This window comes from Pithys albifrons, chromosome 1 (genome assembly GCF_047495875.1).
Source record: "Pithys albifrons albifrons isolate INPA30051 chromosome 1, PitAlb_v1, whole genome shotgun sequence".
In the NCBI taxonomy this organism is placed as follows: Eukaryota; Metazoa; Chordata; class Aves; order Passeriformes; family Thamnophilidae; genus Pithys; species Pithys albifrons.
In genome coordinates this window covers 45,482,965-45,501,024 of record NC_092458.1, presented here as the reverse complement: position 1 = coordinate 45,501,024, position 18,060 = coordinate 45,482,965, and the positions used below count along the sequence as shown (strand labels likewise).

General features: G+C 39.1%; 1 protein-coding gene across 12 annotated transcripts in view; it reads right to left on the bottom strand.

Moving 5' to 3' along the window:
• The window catches only part of KLF12 (KLF transcription factor 12), a 253,225-nt gene that overhangs the window by 185,756 nt on the left and 49,409 nt on the right, over positions 1 to 18,060 (bottom strand). For 8 of the 12 annotated variants that reach the window (XM_071550018.1, XM_071550024.1, XM_071550010.1 and 5 more), the window contains one exon: positions 1,545 to 1,608. The exons of 1 other annotated variant lie outside the window; for it this stretch is intronic. In XM_071550018.1, coding sequence (XP_071406119.1) covers positions 1,545 to 1,565 — 21 coding nt within the window. In that variant the 5' untranslated portion in view covers positions 1,566 to 1,608. Of the gene's footprint in view, positions 1 to 1,544; positions 1,609 to 5,988; positions 6,046 to 17,056; positions 17,212 to 17,252; positions 17,408 to 18,060 lie in introns of those variants that run through there. 3 more of the 12 variants (XM_071550028.1, XM_071550035.1, XM_071550069.1) reach the window with 3 other exon arrangements.

Here is an 18,060-nt window from a genome sequence, read left to right as displayed (position 1 = left end):
CCAAGCTATCAGACACTGGTATGGACAGCAGCTGCTGACATGTCAGCAACCAAACCAAAGAGAAATTCCTCAAGATTTTGTGTGCTGATTTTAGCAGTCAACAACTGCTGGCTCGTATGTGGGCATATGGGTGCCTGACCCTATGGAAAAAACTGGGTACATTACTGCACAGCTACTAATACCACTTTGTCTCTATTAGGGTTTAAATTTGACTCTGGGAGGCTAGAGGTGTTTTCTGGGAGTGGCAGTATATAAAGCAGATGTTCTATGGATGCGTCTGATTGTTTCACTGGCTGTTATTTCAGGAGTCTGGATTCAAGGACACAGACGATTCCCTCAAGTCATGCTGCTTGTGAATCTGGAGGTAGTTGTAATCAGCATGTCCACTACCTGTTGTGAATACTAAAAAAGTTTATCGAAGAAGGAATTCAACTCTTCTGTATCCCAATCAGCTGTTCATAAACTGTAAAACTTCTGAACCACTGAAAGATTGATAAAACCAAATTATCACTGAGATGAATAAGAATCTGTCCTCCTGAACTACTTTGCTACGTTAACAGAGCTACAGATCTACATTTCTTGTACTGAACTAATGCTCAGTTTTTGAAAAGAAAATCTGGGGGTTTTGCTTGTTCTTTGACTGTTTCTACCCCTGACTGGGATCCAAGGGTTGATAGAAGCTCTCTAGGAATAGTTTTTCTGCAATAACTTATCCCTCCTTGACCCGTAGAGTTTCCATAAGGTCTTCATTAATGGAGTTGCTGTGCTGCATTCTGCTGGACCATGCCCTGCATCCCTCTGGACCGTGCCCTGCATCCCTGCGTACCACACCCTGCATTTGTCATTACAACTCCGTGTGCTCTGGTTCAAAGCCACAGGCAGCATCAGCTGTGTTTAGACAGACTTGGCAGGAATTGGTTAATGTAGCATTCCAGCCAAGGACCATCCTTCACAGGCACCAGCAACTCAGACTGGCAGATGTCAAGGCTTAGTATGTTTTATCAACTTAAAAGCATAAAGTCAGTAAAGCATGGAGGTCCACCAACAGCCCCTTCCTTTTTAACTAGTGCAGAAAATGCATGTGATAACCAAGTCTTCTCTCTATCACAAGAAAACAAAGCACCAAGATACTTTCAAAGAGATCATACCCTATTTGACTTCTTACACAGCATCTGAGTGCCACTCCACAACATATTAAGCTTCACAGTTCGTAGCTCTAATGGAAGACAATGCCTCTCTCATTCTCCTTTCCTCCTTGCACACAAGAATGACGAACAACACTACATGTCAGCCCATTCAAACATATAGCTTCAAAGGAATTACCTATTTCCTTAACACACAACTTGGATTTCCTCTGAACATTCAGGTGTTGCCAGAAAACATTGGGTTAAGCTGCAACTGTTAAACTATAGTATTCCCCTGCCTGAAAGACAATACAGCATTTGAAGCTCAAACTAATTAATCTATTGTTTTATAACACAATATAAAATTTTGATATAGCATAAATACATATTATGCATATGACTGTAAAAATGTCAACCAACTTTTATGGCTTTCCTCTTCATATGAATATTCAGTCATCCATTTGTCCCTAGATCCACTTCAATCCTGAAAAAGAAAATATTAAGAAATTCAATTGATGTGTTTACTTAGCTCCAAATGTCTCTAATTTCTGAGCTGCTACCTGAGCACACTAAATCCCAACTGCTTTAATCAGTCTTCAGAGCCCATGATGTATCAGTGCCCTGCATTTGTAAAGGTAAACTTTCCAGAAGTTACAGAGTGCAAACACTGTTTGCCAGTTATCTCAAACTGTATTTCCCAGAGATACTATGCAAGATCTGAACAATAACACACAAAAAAAAGCCCAAGACCATTACAAAATTTAAGTATGTATTTCTTCAAAGGTTTCATATAGATACATGATTAGTTCAGTTATGAGGACCACAAAGACAAACAGAGGGCTGGAAGCACCTCTCCTCTGAAGGCAGGCTGAGAGAGTTGGGGCTGTTGAACCTGGAGAAGAGAAGCCTCTGCAGAGACTTTACAGCAGCATTCCAGTACCTAAAGGGGGCTACAAGAAAGCTGGAGAGGGACTTTTCACAAGTGCACATAGCATAAAACCAGGTTTCAAACTAAACAAGGAGAGATTTAGATTAGATGTTAGGAAGAAACTCTTTAATCAGAAGGGTGGTGAGGCACTGGCACAGGTTGCCCAGAAAAGTTGTGGCTGCCCACTCCCTGGAAGCGTTCAAGGCCAGTTGGATGGGGATTGGAGTAACCTAGTAGGTGACATCCCTGCCCATGGCAGGGAGTTTAGAACTAGATGGTCTTAGAAGTACCTTTCAACTCAAACCATTCTATGACTTTATAAAATTAAAAACATATAGAGTTTAAAATATTATCATTTTTGGAGGCTCCTTCAGGTTTAAGAAAATATACACATCCATTTGTCCAAATTTTTTAAAAAGCCTTGTGGGGAAGAAAAAATTTTCAGATGTCAAAAATTTAAGTAGACAGTATGTCTTAAACGTCTTGCCAGAATATGTGCATGTATCTGGAAGCAAATGCTACTTACATATGTCTCTTCTAATAACGGAAATGGTGTGAAGTAAAAAATCTAAATCTGCTGTCAGAGTTATTATAAACAATCTGCTGTTATTTTTGTATCCTTCAGAATAAGGTCATCCTTCAAATAGCAGTAGAGCATCACCTGCCTGATTTTAAACCACATTCCAGTATTTCATTACTGTTGCATATACAATGACATGACAGGTTTCCAAACACTACACAAACTTTTACACTGAAAACAAGACAAGAAGCTTCCATAACAACATAAAAATAGTCCATTCATATACTGTGTTACTATGATACTGACTAAATGCCATGCACTTGAATCATATTTCTAAGAAAATACTAAGTTTAATAGAAAAAAGTAAGTTCCAAATATTTGTATGAATCATAAAAACCTGCAAAATCACCACAAACACTGACGTAACTAAATGCAATTAAGTACTGTAGAGGCTGAGGATATGCCAACTGATGTAGATCATTTGCCTTGCCTCTCATGCATCTTGTAGACTCTCTTTCCCTTTTGTTATTTCTACTTCCGCACCATTTCTGGGTTGCTTCAAAATTTTCATTTCATTAAACAGATCTTCATTATTACCTTTTTTTATTAATTGCACACTTAAAAGAACAACCTTTGCATTTCTAGCTACACTTTTCTTTATGCTCATGTTCAAAAATGGGACAACTGGACCAGATTTTCTACATCCTGGACTTCCATGATGTGGTCATCTAACCTGAACAGGAAATTACTTAGTAATGAAGTTTTTTTTTAAATTAAAACGTAATGTATCCAAAAAGCCTCATGGAGTCTCTATGAGAAGACAACCGAGTTTGACTTGTAATTGTTTTCAGTTCTCCAGGTTTACTCATCGCTACTCCTCTCTGCATGCACCCAGACATACATGTTCCTACAACGCAACTTAGCTTCAAGTTACACCCCAACACTGGAGTCCTATTATGTTACGGTGGCTATGGTGACACAGCAAACATGGGTATGTGTTTCAGAACTGCTAACAAACCACTATCCAACCAGACTCAGCTGCAGCTGGCTTTGCATTATTAAACCATGCCCAACAGTTCTCCTCATGGTAAAGCTACTTCATTAACAATGACAAGTAACTGGGTTTTCTAATTTATTCTCTTCAGGTCTGCATAAATTAACAAACACTTAATTTCCCACATCCTTGTACCACTGGAGTATTCTCCTCCCAGGAAGAGCTTTTTCAGGCTAGAAGATCCTAAGACTAAGAGCAAATCATTAATCTGAAAATGACATTTAACTGGTAACTTCGCAAATCTTTGGCCTGACTCTCAGGAGAGCTGAAAAGCTTCTACTTCAAATGAAAGGACTTTGAAATGCATATAAAACACAGGACCATCCATTCTTACAGATGTAGTGCATCCATTCAGCCATGTGAGTTACCACCATGAAGCCTGATTTGAACATTGATTTTCAGTATCTTACTGTGAAAGCTCAGTTTCTAGTATCAGAAATATGAAAGCAGACATTAAAAGTATAAACAGAAGCACCTTTACCTTTGCATCAAGCAAGGTTTATGTTAGAAGAAAATCTACCCAACCAGACAACTGCACAATATTCCCAATTTGAACCTTTTAGGTCAAAAAGGTTCTTTAAGCAATCACAAAACAAAGTGTCTAACAAATCACCATTTCAACCAAAAGAACTAAATTTAAGTAGCATACACAGAATTACATCCACTGTCAGCCAAAGACTACCCATTACCTTAGAGTAGTGTTTTCAGACCCCAGGAGTTTATAAAGCTTATGAATGCCACCAAACATTACATTCCTTCTCCTGCAGCAAGAGAAAACCAAATAAATTTCAACACCTAGTCCATTTTGAAAACTTGTCAATCAGAAGAAATGTCCTGGGAGTCCCACCCTGACCAGCATGCCCAGCCACTGGCAGAGCTGAGTAAGACTCATGGACCAGAGCATGGAACATGAGAAAGAGTTTTGGGACAATCATGCTGAGCATATTTCTAGAGAAACAGAGGCCCCTATGTTTGCAGTTACCCATATCTCTAAAAATAAAACATTTTTCAACATCTACACTTCCACTAATTCATTTACAAAACAAGTCCACACCAGTATCACTTTCACTTCTCTTTTACATACTGATAATTTTAAAGTCAATTCACGTTAAAACAGTTACAAATTACTCCTTGTGCTATTTTTACCCTTTTCTAATTCAGAGAGATATAGGGACATACATTTGGAAAAGACCAAATAATTTACACAATTGTTAAGTCATTTACTGAATCAGGATTAATTAATTTCACCTCTACATAACAAACCACTTATTTGGCATAACCGTGTTTCTTAGTCACCTTCTTACGTAATTTATTTTAAAGTACACACTTTTCTTCTTGAAATCCCTTAAATCTGCATTTTGACTTCTGCAATCCCTTTCAAATGCCTTGAGTCACACCAAACTTTCCTGAAGACAGAGCATGACTTCTCCCAACCTCATGAAGACCATCCTGACCAAGAGCTAAGGCAGGATCACTGAAAGTAGTTTCAGCACCATTCATAGATGAAGGAACACAGGCTATCTTCAACTCAGTGTTGAGGATAGCTACCTTGATAATAATAGTAGACACCAACTTGTCCTTTTTCCCTATGTTTCTGATTCTTGCAAGGAAATGTGTAAACGCTATAAAGCACACATTCTACAGACACTACAGAAAAATATACATTAACCACAAGCTACAGATCCACAACAGACCTTGACATTTAAAACTGATAGAGGACAGGAGGTGCTGAAATTCAGTGCAGCACTGCACTGAATTAGCATATCTCAAAACCTGTCTCAACTGTACTTCAAGTGCCAATCTCTCCTAACCCGAGTCTAAGACCCTAGGATCTCTGAACACTGACAGCCGTCTATTATTGTTACTGAAACTAGCCAATACACTTTCCCACAAAGTTGTCTGTAAAAAACAGTTTAAAAACTTTCAATTTCAACATAAGGCACTGACCCACCAGCAGACATCACAAGACAAACCAGGTAATACAGCCTAAAACATATTCCATTTAGGTTAAATATAACTCTACATATTTTATAGACCTCAGAGGACCAAAGTATCACTTGCTATGCATTCTGGTACTCACTAAACAACTGCAATCATAAGGGTTATTCTGTCCCCAGTTAAAGTTTTTGCCAGTCTTTGTCATTACTGTTCAAACAAGGCAGTTACCTGCATGAAGATGCAAGCCCCCTCAATCAAAATCTTTGTTGTTCTGCTGTAACATCAAAACAAAAATACCTTAAGCTGCTCAAAATATTTCTGCAAATTAACTTAATGCTGCAACTTTTGGTTTTCAGATATTTTAACAAAAGTGACGAGAAGCAGGAGGCGGAGAGTGGGATGCTTGTTGCTAGGTGACACCTACCTCTCTTGAACTGCTACAGACTGAAATATTTATCCAGACTCCCACAAAGAATGACATCTACAATAGAGAAAGGAGACACACACATGTACTAAAGTACATCATGATTCACAGTAAGAAGCAGCAGCTCTGTCACCAGCTCAGTCGCTAGGGCACCTAGGATGAGGAGACTGCAGTCTGGGATGGGAGTGACGCAGCTCCTCCTGAACTCCTAGCCCAGTTCCAGCTGAGCCTGATGGGATGATGCCTCAATACATTTATGCCAAACCAGAATGATCTCAATACCATTGGGAGCATAGCAGCACAAGAAAACTTATCCTTGGCTCATCTGACCCTACAGCAGCAGGTTCTTGTCGTTGATTGGGGTTTTTTCCCCTCAAACCATTCTCACAACAGGTTTCCATAGGAAAAAGCATGCAGTTGGCCAAATGCAGATGAACAATTCATTAACCAAACACACAACCCTCATGCCCTGTTCCTCCCCCTCCTCACTTTAGAAGGTTTACTCCATCACTAAACTTCAAAAAAGTGCTTACACAGTCCTTCAGTAAAGGCTTAGAGGAATAAACATTCTTCTTTACAGGGTCTTTTATTTGACATTAATGAATTACTCTTAACTGAACAGCTTTAAGGATAAGTCCCAGATCTTCTGAGTCTTAAAGATGAATTCCAAAAACAATTTGTTCTCCCTACAACTTAAAGGTCTGGTTTGACAACAATATTAGATAAAGTTTAGGAGAAAGTTGGCATCTTTCAGTAATACTTAAAAACCCCTGCAACTGCTTCAAGGTACACAAATGAAATTAGAAAGTGTATGCGCACACTGATGTATTGTGAAGGTGGAAAAGGACTTAGTTAAACTCTGGAGTAGTGGTGGAGTCCTTAAATGACCGGATTTTGGTAATAAATCAGTGGTCAGTCTAGAAGAGTGCAGTAAATTGCAGGGAGAAGAGGAAAACATACCAAAATACTGCATCCTCCTTGACTTGTTGTTTTGGAAGCAGTAAGCTTTGTCACTCAGTTGTCTGAATGGATAGCTCTGAAACCTTGATACTCCCTTCACAACTGTAGCCTAAACAGAATGACATTGTTTTTCATTAGATTGTAATAACACAAATAATAATAAGCACAGTCACACTTCACTTTGGACAGCTGCTCTGACATACAGAAATGTTCATGTTACAGTGCACAAACACAGCAGCACAAAGTCTGGTTTTTGCCACCTTACACTAGCACACAATTCAAACCCACATAATAGAGCTACGATGTTCTTTAAGTCAAAGGCCTCAGTGAGCCTTTTCTTGTTGTAAGAATTATAGCTTTATACACACACACACACACACACATATATATACATATATGTCTATGTTAATATAAACACATGCTCACATATAGTCACATATTTTTTGTGAATTACTCTTTTTTGGTAAATAATTGTCTAAAATAATCTGCTGAAAGAACATTTTCTAATCTATTACTCAAAACACAGGCTTTTCAGCCAAGCTGTTAAATGTAATTATGTTTCTGAATCCATAAAGAACTTCAATTAAAAAAAAAGTCATCTTTTCCCCTTCAGATTTCATTTTACCCCTGACTTTCTTCAGCAAAACAGTGTTTGTTACTTTCCAGATAACAATTATCCAAGATTTGTACTCACAAGGGCTTATGAACATCTGAAGGAAACAATAAACCAGTAATATTTAAAACTGGATATCCCCACCAGTAATATTTAAAACTGTATATCCCTAATTTCAGATTGGAATTATGTATATTGTGTTTCTGCATTTTGTTTGTACTTCAGATAAAACAAATGGGATTAAGTGTATTAAAAATGAATTCAAACTGAAAATGAAAAGGACTGTAACCCTCAAGGAAAACTGCTTGTGCTTCAAGTACGGAAAGAGGGAAGAGACTTGCCAGTGAATCCTCCATATCATCACAGTGGGGTAACAGATAAAGACCAACCTCTCCAGCAGATCTTCCATCAGGAGACTGGATTGACACTATAGACGTTGCACACAGAAAACCCAAAAATAGGTTTCCTACTCTTATTTTGCCCTGATAATACAGATTAGCATTATCAAATGCTGTCACACTCCCTTCTGGTTTAATGCCTTTACTCAAGGAAGGTTTATGCTCAGTCCAGAATCAAGCCAGCTCTACCTGTGCTACAGGCAGCAGTACTTTTTATCTCTTCTCGAAGTAGCAGTATCATCTTTTATATTCTAACCCATTCAGGAATAAAACAAGGATTTCCATTTTCTGTTAGGAGGCTGCTGAATCCCAGAGACACCAGAACAAGTAATCCTCACACTAAAATGCAGTTGTAAATTAAATAACCAGAGCTTAAGAACCAGTTTCCTTAGGAGTACTCACTGGAGCATCAATTTCTACATGGACTGTGCACCTGATGTTTCTCTGTGTGATGGCAACCTCCAGACTACCTGATCTAAGGGAAGGTGGATGAACACCTAAGGCCTCATGCTCCAAGTCCAAAGGAGTGAACACAATTTCATTGCACGCTTGTGCCAAAATCTGCTCCTGGTCAACCCAGCTGTGGTGAGCACAGCTACCAGTGGTTTAGCCTGAAAAAAAGTCTAAACATACGAATGTCTGAAACAGATTAGTGCTGTCTCGGATAGCAAACACTACCCTTATGTGGCTTAGAACTTTGTAAAGAGTCTCCTCATAACTGCCTTCAGAAGGAACACCGAGACAATGGAAAAATTAGAGAGCATGAAAAAATATAACACTGTTTATATGTGGCAGCTTATATAAACCCTGGCATGTTTTTTTTCCCTTTACACTGTGCAAGATGTTGTAAAAAAGTTAAAAGAATGGCACTAACCACCATCCCACTGTGGACAAAATGTTGTGCAGCTCTTCCTTTACCACAGTGACAAGTGCTCTGTGCCAACTTTCACAGCAAAACCACTTAAAATAAGCACAAACAGAGAAGTTGTGCCCATTAAACTTCCTTTCAAAGAAGGAACAAAATCGTTCCCACACAAAGCAGAAGAAGTTAAACTAGCTGTAAGTTTATACATCACCAGAAGGTGGTTGTAAAATTGGTGTTGATGTCTCTGCAGCTCACACAGGCAGCAAGAGTAAACGTCTTGTTTCACTAAGCCCCAGCCTGGAGATGATCACCTCCTCAAAAGTGCCCACGTGCAAGTTCCACCTCACTATGTCAACCAACACAAGACAAGTTAGCAAAAACACAAACTGCTCAAACAAACTTATTTTGCTCCTCCAAAACAGAGGTGACAATAAGCATGAGGTGTTTTTGACCTCTCTATCTTAGCACAGCCAAAGCCTCTGCAAGAAGACAGGCTTCCACAGTTTACCCAAAAATTGGGAAGAAACAAGCCACTGCTGTTCCAAAACTGTGATTTACACTGAAGAAATCCAACCATCCTAATTTTTGGGCTCAGAGTTATGCTTCCAAGAAAAAAGAAAGTCACAAGCTGAATGCACTGTGCTCTTCGGAGTGAGTAGTAATGTTCAGCTCCTACTCCTACCTTTACACAACCCACAACAAATTTCAATACTGCATTCATGATAATTTGGACCCCTTCTTTTCCTTTATTTCAGAAACATCCCAACGTTTTTTCAAGAAAACAGTATAGTATCTATCTATGTGAATGTGTAGGTGCATATTCAGGCTCTAAACCAGGGGCACGACATGACACCAGTGATATCCTTAATCATTTTAAGGAGCCTATTTGGCTAGCATCCTACAAATGTGGGTGATGAGTGCCTGTGTTAATAGGAAGGTACACTCTCTTAAATTGATCAATTGACCACAAGTGTTTCAATTAATAATTTTTAATGTCTTTTCTCCTAGTCTATTCTATCTTTTCCTGAAAGTGCAGACTGGCATTATTACTAATAATTATCCCACTGCATATCGTAAGTAAAAGGTTCAGAAAAGGGAGAAATCCCAAATCTATAAACACAGTATTCCCATCAGACACTGACCAGTGTGAAACAGGTTCACGACCAGATTCAGCAGCTACAACAAATCTTTTAGTAATTATTTGAAATCCAGAGAAAGTCATTGAACTGTACTCATGCTCTTGATGCCTTTCAGAGGATCGAAGAGAGTAAAATTTATCTCAGTATTATTCCTGGAGAATTTTCATCAAAAACTGTCCATCCCAGCATTTGAAGCTTCTCAGCACAAGCTAATGCTCAGCACGAGCCATGATTAACCTTAGGAAGTGGTACATGTGTTTGGAAATCCACCCAATACATACCTGGTCATATCCCATCAGCCTCTCTAGGCTTCATTGTTTCTCTCCCTGTTCTAGTAGCCCTCTTATTTTTGACAGGATACTCAGTTGGCCTGGTTATTTCCCTGTCCTTGCTTGGACAGAAGATATTTGCTTCTCCCCTATCTGACAGTTCCCCCATCACTTAGATTTTTTGGGGGGACAGGGACAGTTGGGGAATAATTCAATGTATTATTTCATGCAATATTCCATGTCAAGATTAATCTGCAAATCTGACTACAGTAGTCTGATTTCCAAAGGTAATTGGTACTTTCCAGTCTCCTACTGAGATGACTGCAGCAGCTTGCAGGACTGGCCATCTGCATGCAGTAAGCCAGTGCCACTTCCTTCTGCAGACCAACATGGACAAACAACCCCCTTAACTGTGGCTCAGCAATTATTCACATTCACAGCCCAGAAATGATGACCTGAAGAACAACTTTAGCAGATAAAAGTTCTTGCCAGTTGGCGGGTTCATCTCACCTACTGATGGACACCTACACCTGTGCTTGCTGCCCTTCATGGTTCTGTAGCTGAAGGAGAAAGAGGCAATGTGAGGGCCTGAGTCACTGTCACTGCAGCCAGACTAGCAACTGCTTTTGGTCAAAATGTATTTTAAATAAAATGGTACTTAGCTGTCTGCAAAGTGAAGCATACTACAAGTTTTAAGAGCTTTCTTTTTTCAAAGAAGTCTTGGGTCCCTTTGTTCTCCTGAACAAACCCTCCAAATTCTAAGACTTGAGAAGTCGTCACTTTCAATGGAGCCAGGTCGATTTGGAAAAGCAGACCATTTTTACAAGAGCTTGGAGGGAAAAAAAAAGAAAAGAAAAACAAGAAAGTAACTTGAACTGGTTAAATACTATTGTCAAGCAGAAACTGGTGACAACGCCCATGTTAAGCTTCCTGTATACAAAAGCTCATCTGTTACATTGACATCACCATAAAACAAATCACAAAGAAACTGAGGATGGTAAGGAAGTCATATTGCTTCGTTTAATAAACAGGAGACAAAAACACTATAAAGAAAAAATCCTGCATTTCATGGAGAAACACACAATTGTAAGGACCAAAGATTTTCACTCAGCTTGGCCAGGCTGCTGACCCTGTACTCTGTGTCACCCCAGTGGAACAAATCAACTCCAAATTTATGTTCCTGCCATTCCTATTACAAGGTAGAAATTTTGACTCATCATATTTAATCATCTTTCAGGGAAGAAGGTGTAACAAATAAAATAATAGACGCCATTAATCAATAATTTAATAACAATAAGAGACACAAATACCAAAGGTAATTACAACTGAGGAGAAACTTTTTCATCTCCCCATCCTCCCCATTCTCACCCCCCCAAATATTCCAGGTGTAGCAAAAACAATGTGACAATATGGATACTGTTTTACAGTAAGAATACCTTTGGCTAGCCTCAAAGACTTCTACCCAAGACACATAAAAACATCCTTCCCTGACCACCATGATCCATAACCCCTACAAACTGTCCTGACTAAGAACACCACAAATTACATGAACAACAAGACCCATCACTTCTGAGGATTCAATTCAACAACTATTCAACAATCAAAACTTTTGGTTTTCTATCAGTTACCTTTGATTGCTTTTTTTGATTTACAGGTAACACCTGACATGGTACAGACTTGTGTTTAAACCATGAAGTGGTTTAACTGGTAATAGGAGACACACTTTAGCTGACAACACACCTCGGGCTAAATCCAATCTCTGCTTACTGACAGGAATACGCCTCCCTGGTATTTTGAAATTATGAGGAAGCTCCTAAATTAATTACCTATTGAAAAATATTTCTGTAATCTGTTTACGTAAGAAAGAGCAAACAGCTTCTGCTACTATAATCATACTGATTTTGAGCCATTGCCCATCACGTACCATTAATGCCACCGTGTTTCCCCAGCCTTTTCTACCAACTGCTTCCTTTGGTGACACAGTTTCTTCTTTCCGTGTCAACCAACAGAGAAACATTGCAGTTGTACAAGTCTCAAGCCGTAAGTGTCCTTCCATCTCTCTCAGGTTCATGATCCCTGCAGCCACCCTTGAGGCACAGCCACCGCCAGTCCCTGCTCCCCCTGACACCTGGCCCAGGCAGGGAAATGCTTCCCTCTCGACCACTGAACCTACCTCCCTGTCCACCTCCCTCACTTCCAGGACAGGCTTCTGGTAAGCAAACTGGCAGTCTCTCCAACAGCTGCCCCCATGCACACCCCTGCATTGATGCCACAACTGGCACCTTCAGCCACAGAGTTGCGGGCTGGGAGGCTGTTAAGCAGATCTGCTCACCCCATGGAGTAAGCAGTCGCACATTTCATTCCCTTATATTCACTGGATTTAAAACAGTTTCGAATTACAATCTGAAACAAAGCTATGTAGAGCTTGCAAATGCAACACTCCTCTGTGACTTGTCCCACCTACCCTCATCACTCCTCTTATCACAGCTCTCCCTTTGACCCCTTTCTTGAGGTTCCTTTTTGTGCTGACCACTCATCTACTGACACTATTCCAACAGCCCTTTCAGTTTCACTGAAACTGCCTCTATTTCCACTAGAAAGACAAATGTTGACTTCATGTTGCTGTTTATTAAACCCACCACTAGGAAAGATTTCAAGGGGGGTTTTAATATAAAGCTAATTATGTCTTCTATATTTGAAATTGTTCACCTGTTTATTCATTAGATACAAATGTTCTCTGTTCTCCATATTTTGAGTTTTCAGTATCCTGAATTCACTGCTAGCAGTAGAGGTGGCTGGTGCTACCTGCTCCATAACACCATCAAAACAAAACTTGTTGCACATGATGCTCTCCTATTTTAAAGGTTTTGTTACCAAAGAGGAAGCAATCATAAGAGCATCACCACAGGAGCAAATTTCAGTTAGTACCACCACCACACGCAATCAAAGTACTGACAGCAGTCCAGAGGTGAACAGTAAATATCATTTCGTGTTGACATTCTGAAAACAGTTTTACTAAAAGCAGAGGTAGCTGTAACATTCTTTGTAATAAACATAGGGAATACTGCAAACAACTCAGACTCCCACAAATGCAAAAAAGGAAAACAAAAAAGAGCAAAAAAAGTAGCCAATGTCATCATCCTAATGATAGCTCTACAGGATGCAACTCCATAGGGGTTATCACAATAAAGATTCTGCTAAAATAACCATTACAAATATCTATTTTTAATTAACTGTAATTCAATTTTATAATATGAAGCAGGTTATAACTTGATTATTTTCATAAGACAATGAATTAAAGATCAGAGAAACAAAATAAATGTTAGCCTCTTGAGGGGAGAGAATGAAATCAAACCAATTTTAATATACATGGAATAAAGTAATATAAGTCAATAAAAATCATAAATTTTGGTTACAAAGACCAAGTTTTATAGATAATAAAAAAGTAAACCACTGAAAATAAAAGTCCCCTAAGTGTACATTTACAGTTTAAAAAGAACAAAAACCAGTGTTACAAGTAACATGAGAAAATATGGAAGTGAAAACAATGTCTGCTCTACTAGATCCTGCATGGCTTAGTTTCAAAACAAAAATAATTAAATTTTAAAAAATGCATGCAGGTATTTGTACAAACCCACACCGGAAATGCACATCAAAGGGTTAAAAAACAAACTGCTCCCAGCAGGGCCACATTCAGCACAGGCACATTTATTTCCCCTTCTCGGCCCATCAGGCCCAGGTACCCAACCAAAGCTTTACAGCTGGGGAGGGCTAACAGGGGCAGCTTCTTGCATTTAAGGGCCATTTTCATCAGCTCCATCACTTTTATTCTTAATCACAGCTCATGCATTACAGTCAGATTATTCCGCTTTTCCAGCTGCATTTTCCAACCCAAACCATGGAGGCAGTTCACTTTTTTCATCTCTCTTTCCTTTATCAAGTGACCAAGTGACAATAAAGTGAGATTGGTCTGGTGATCCATCCGCCTGTTTGCTTCCACATCCCACTGTGCACAGCAGGCACACTAAAATACAAGTGTCAAGCACTCAGGAAATCTCGACAGGCCTCTAAATCTTAAGGGCATCAAATATGTTAAAGTCACCCTCTCATATGGAAAAATCTCGTGGACTGAGGCCAGCAGTTTAAAGGGCTTTGACAAGCAGAGAAGGATTAGAACAAGCCAGCACCATTTCAAAATGAAAAGCAGAGAGGTCTGGCTTCATAACAAGCAAATTCACCAAAGAGCCACAAGCTTAACTGGAAACATCTTAACCTGCAGTATGTCAGCAAATACCAAGTAAGATCTTTCAAACATGTACTGAAAGAAATAATACTGTATTTTCTTCCGTGTTGCTTTTCTTATCAGCATTTGAAAAGAGCCCACAAGAAAACACTACTGAATGAGTTCAGGAGGACTGTATTATCTAAACGCAGAACATTTGTATTAATATCCAGGGATGACATTCACAAACATCTTCTTACTATTCTGTAACTTCAAAACGAACATCTCTAGGCTGTACCAACCCTAGGCTGTACCAAGGATGCAGAAGTCTCACAGAAGATGCACTTGACAAGCCTCCTGAGGCCCACCATGCCTGAAAGCATGCCAGCAGTGCCTGTGTGTCTTCTGAGCTTTTTCATACTTTGTACTCACCACCCTCAGACTACCAAAGTTTTCAGATTCAGGAAAGATAAGGAGAATAAATTCTCAGGATAGAAGGCTGAGCAGACAGTCATAACATACAGTCGTAACATGCTCTCCCCTCCTCTTCAGAAGGGCAAAGACAAGTGGCTGTGTCAAGTTCTACCTCTCTGGGCTCAGCTTTCTGCCTGAATCATCCTCTCCCCTCCCATCTCCCAAGGCAGACCAAGACAAGATACTTCTTCCATAGAAGTGAGGGCATTAACACTAAATTAAACTAATACTAAGCTTCAAGCAGCTGGTCAACATTAGCTTGAGCCGAAGCTGCCACCATCCCGAAGGCATTTCCCCACAAACCATGGTGTTTACTGAGACATTCCCAAACTGAGAGAATTTAGCAGAAAAGGCTGGCATAGCTAGGAAAGCATCTGTCCTTTTCCTCCACTACTGTCAGTGTGTGCCAGATCAGGATCCTCATCGCCTGGTCCTCCCCTGCTTTCACAGTTTCATTTTCTCCGTTGCCACCTAAAGAGCCATCAATGGAAAATTCACATAAATTGTGAAAATTAGGATAGAGGAAACATCCAGCGATCATCTAGTCTCTCCCTAGCAATTTGCACCATCATGATTACCTCAAAAAATCATTTCATCTTGATCATATCTATTACAGAAAGGCTTCAAGAAGAGAATCAATGGACCTGCAAAGAAAACTGCCTTTAGCACTAAGATTCATCCCGGTTCACAGTGAAGACAAAACATCTGCTTTAACTTACCACCAGGACCACAAAAAGAACAAAAATAGTCAGTTTATGCAGGCTGGGAGTGTGCCAGAGCTTTGATATTTACTTCAATTGTTCCTAAAAACATCTATAAAATAAACATTTTCCAACAGAAAATTAGGATTAAACCCCCCACAAAATATGACTAATTACAACAAATTCTCTACTTTTTAAGGATGTTTTTCAGATCAGCTATCATAGATGACGTCTGCAAAATTACTTAAAGATGAAAAGCAGTATGAATTATTATCATAAAGTTTTAGGTGTCAAGAACAAAAGAGAACGTAAGAAAAAGACATTTTTATTCCTCAGTACAAGATAATACAGTAGTCTTTTACATTGAAAAAAAAATCTATACACAATAGCAGTCATTCCTCCAGCTTCTTTAAAACTGACTTCGTACAAAAGCTTTGTGACTCGTGTCCCCCCAAAACAACAACAGGAGTGACAAAAGGCAGTTCCCTCATGCAGAACTCTGTGTTCCCCTGGCTAGATTTATTTTCTCAGAGAGGCAAGGCTATTGCTAACTCTAGTCAGATGAAGTTTCCAGATACCACTGAACTCTAATACTGGCACATCTAGGTCATTACAAAGTCTGTGGAGCTGATGATCTAATTGGTTGTGATCCCTAGTGAAATATAAAAGTCAGTACTTGGCCCATGTATATGTCTTTTTTCTATTTTAATACATCTCAACTCACGGTACATAACAAAATAAACGTAAATTTGTAAGTGTAAATCTGTATACAGGCTGTATGGTAGCAATGAACAGCAGTGAATGCACTCAAAATAACACTATTCTCCAAACTAAAATGAAAATCTTTTTAGTACAGTAAAAGGACACATGAAAATGGAGACACTCTCAAAAGTAATCACATGCAGAAGTTGTTATTACTATGTATAGACACTTATAAATACCTCTGATCTCTTGGGATTTGGTTATATCCAATTAGTCACACCCTGAGAGACACCACAACTAATACCAGGAATTTCTTCTATTGCATAAACAAGACCTTGCAAACAATTTTTTTACTATTATTACAATTTCATCATGCAATGTTAATATAGTTTTGGCAATAAGGATCTTGGCTATCTAGATATACTCTAATGGGTAATGGTCAGAGAATGCTTCACTTGTCTCATATACTGTGCCAAAGGGATGCACTGTCTGAAAAGGGTATTAAAAATCCATTATCATAAGCATTCACTGATATACAGCAACTATGTAACTTTTTTCTTCTCTTCTATGTTATAGTCACATAAGACAGCAAGGCTGTTAAAAGCAGTAACAAACATCAATAAACACTTGTGAAAGACAAGGCCAGACTAACAGGAATGAAAAGGAAATAGCAGGAAGAGAAAAAAGTAGGAAAGGAAAATGAATACATGTTTACCACAACTCACCCTGATGCATTTATGTTTTCTCTGCTCCTCAGAAATGAAAACATTGAAGTATTAATGATAGGGAAGACCATCTAGCTTACTGACACCACGGAAGACATCAACAAACCCCAAAGTGTAAAACTAGTATTCTACACAGTATTTCTTTAAAAAGACCACACAGCTATGCAAAATAGAGCAAATGGAAAACTACACTTGCCATTTATTTTTCTTGCTAACTTCTTTGTGTAAAGCTAATGGCTCTTCGTAAGATTTTTCTCAGGGAAGTAGCAGAGGATTCCAGAAACTGAATCCTCTTTTGTGCACTCTTATTGACTTTAAAACAGGTGTATCTGTGAGGTTTTGCTTGCTTGCTCACACTCCAGTGCACCAGCTTTGTCATTTTTAGCGATTCCTTCCTGTGAGAACAAGCTTAAGCTTAGGGTTTTCTTTCACACGCCAACAGGAAACCCTGCCACCAAAGTTGCAAACAGCATGTGGGGAGAGGTACAAGGAAGCAGCATGATCAAAATTTCCTACTACTTTATATTTTAAAAGAAAACCAGAAAAATAATAGATGAGCAGTCTAGAAAACTAAGGGTTAAAATTGTTAGCTTAAGCAAAAAACCCCACTATGTTTTATCACATACACTAGATAAATTGTTCTTCACCTCCAATTATTGGACTACAACGCAGGCGAAAAACCAGCTAGACCACTGGCCTCATGATAAATTCACCTGCTATTCAAAGTCCTACTAGCAGCCTGTAGGGATGAGTGTAAGTGCATCCCTTAAGGAAAGCTGTTTGGAGTTCTACCTTAAAGAGAACAGAGCTACCTGGAGTATGTGTGGTGGCTTGTGACTAATGAGAGGCTGTGGTGTATGCAAGGTGAATTGGTTAACTAACTATGTGGTAGCATGTTGGATGTGAGAGTGCACAAAAGGTGTGGATATTACGGCTTAGATCTAGATCTACTAGGATGTGAGGTGATGTAATAGGAACTTCTAGGAACTATCTACTTCTAATAT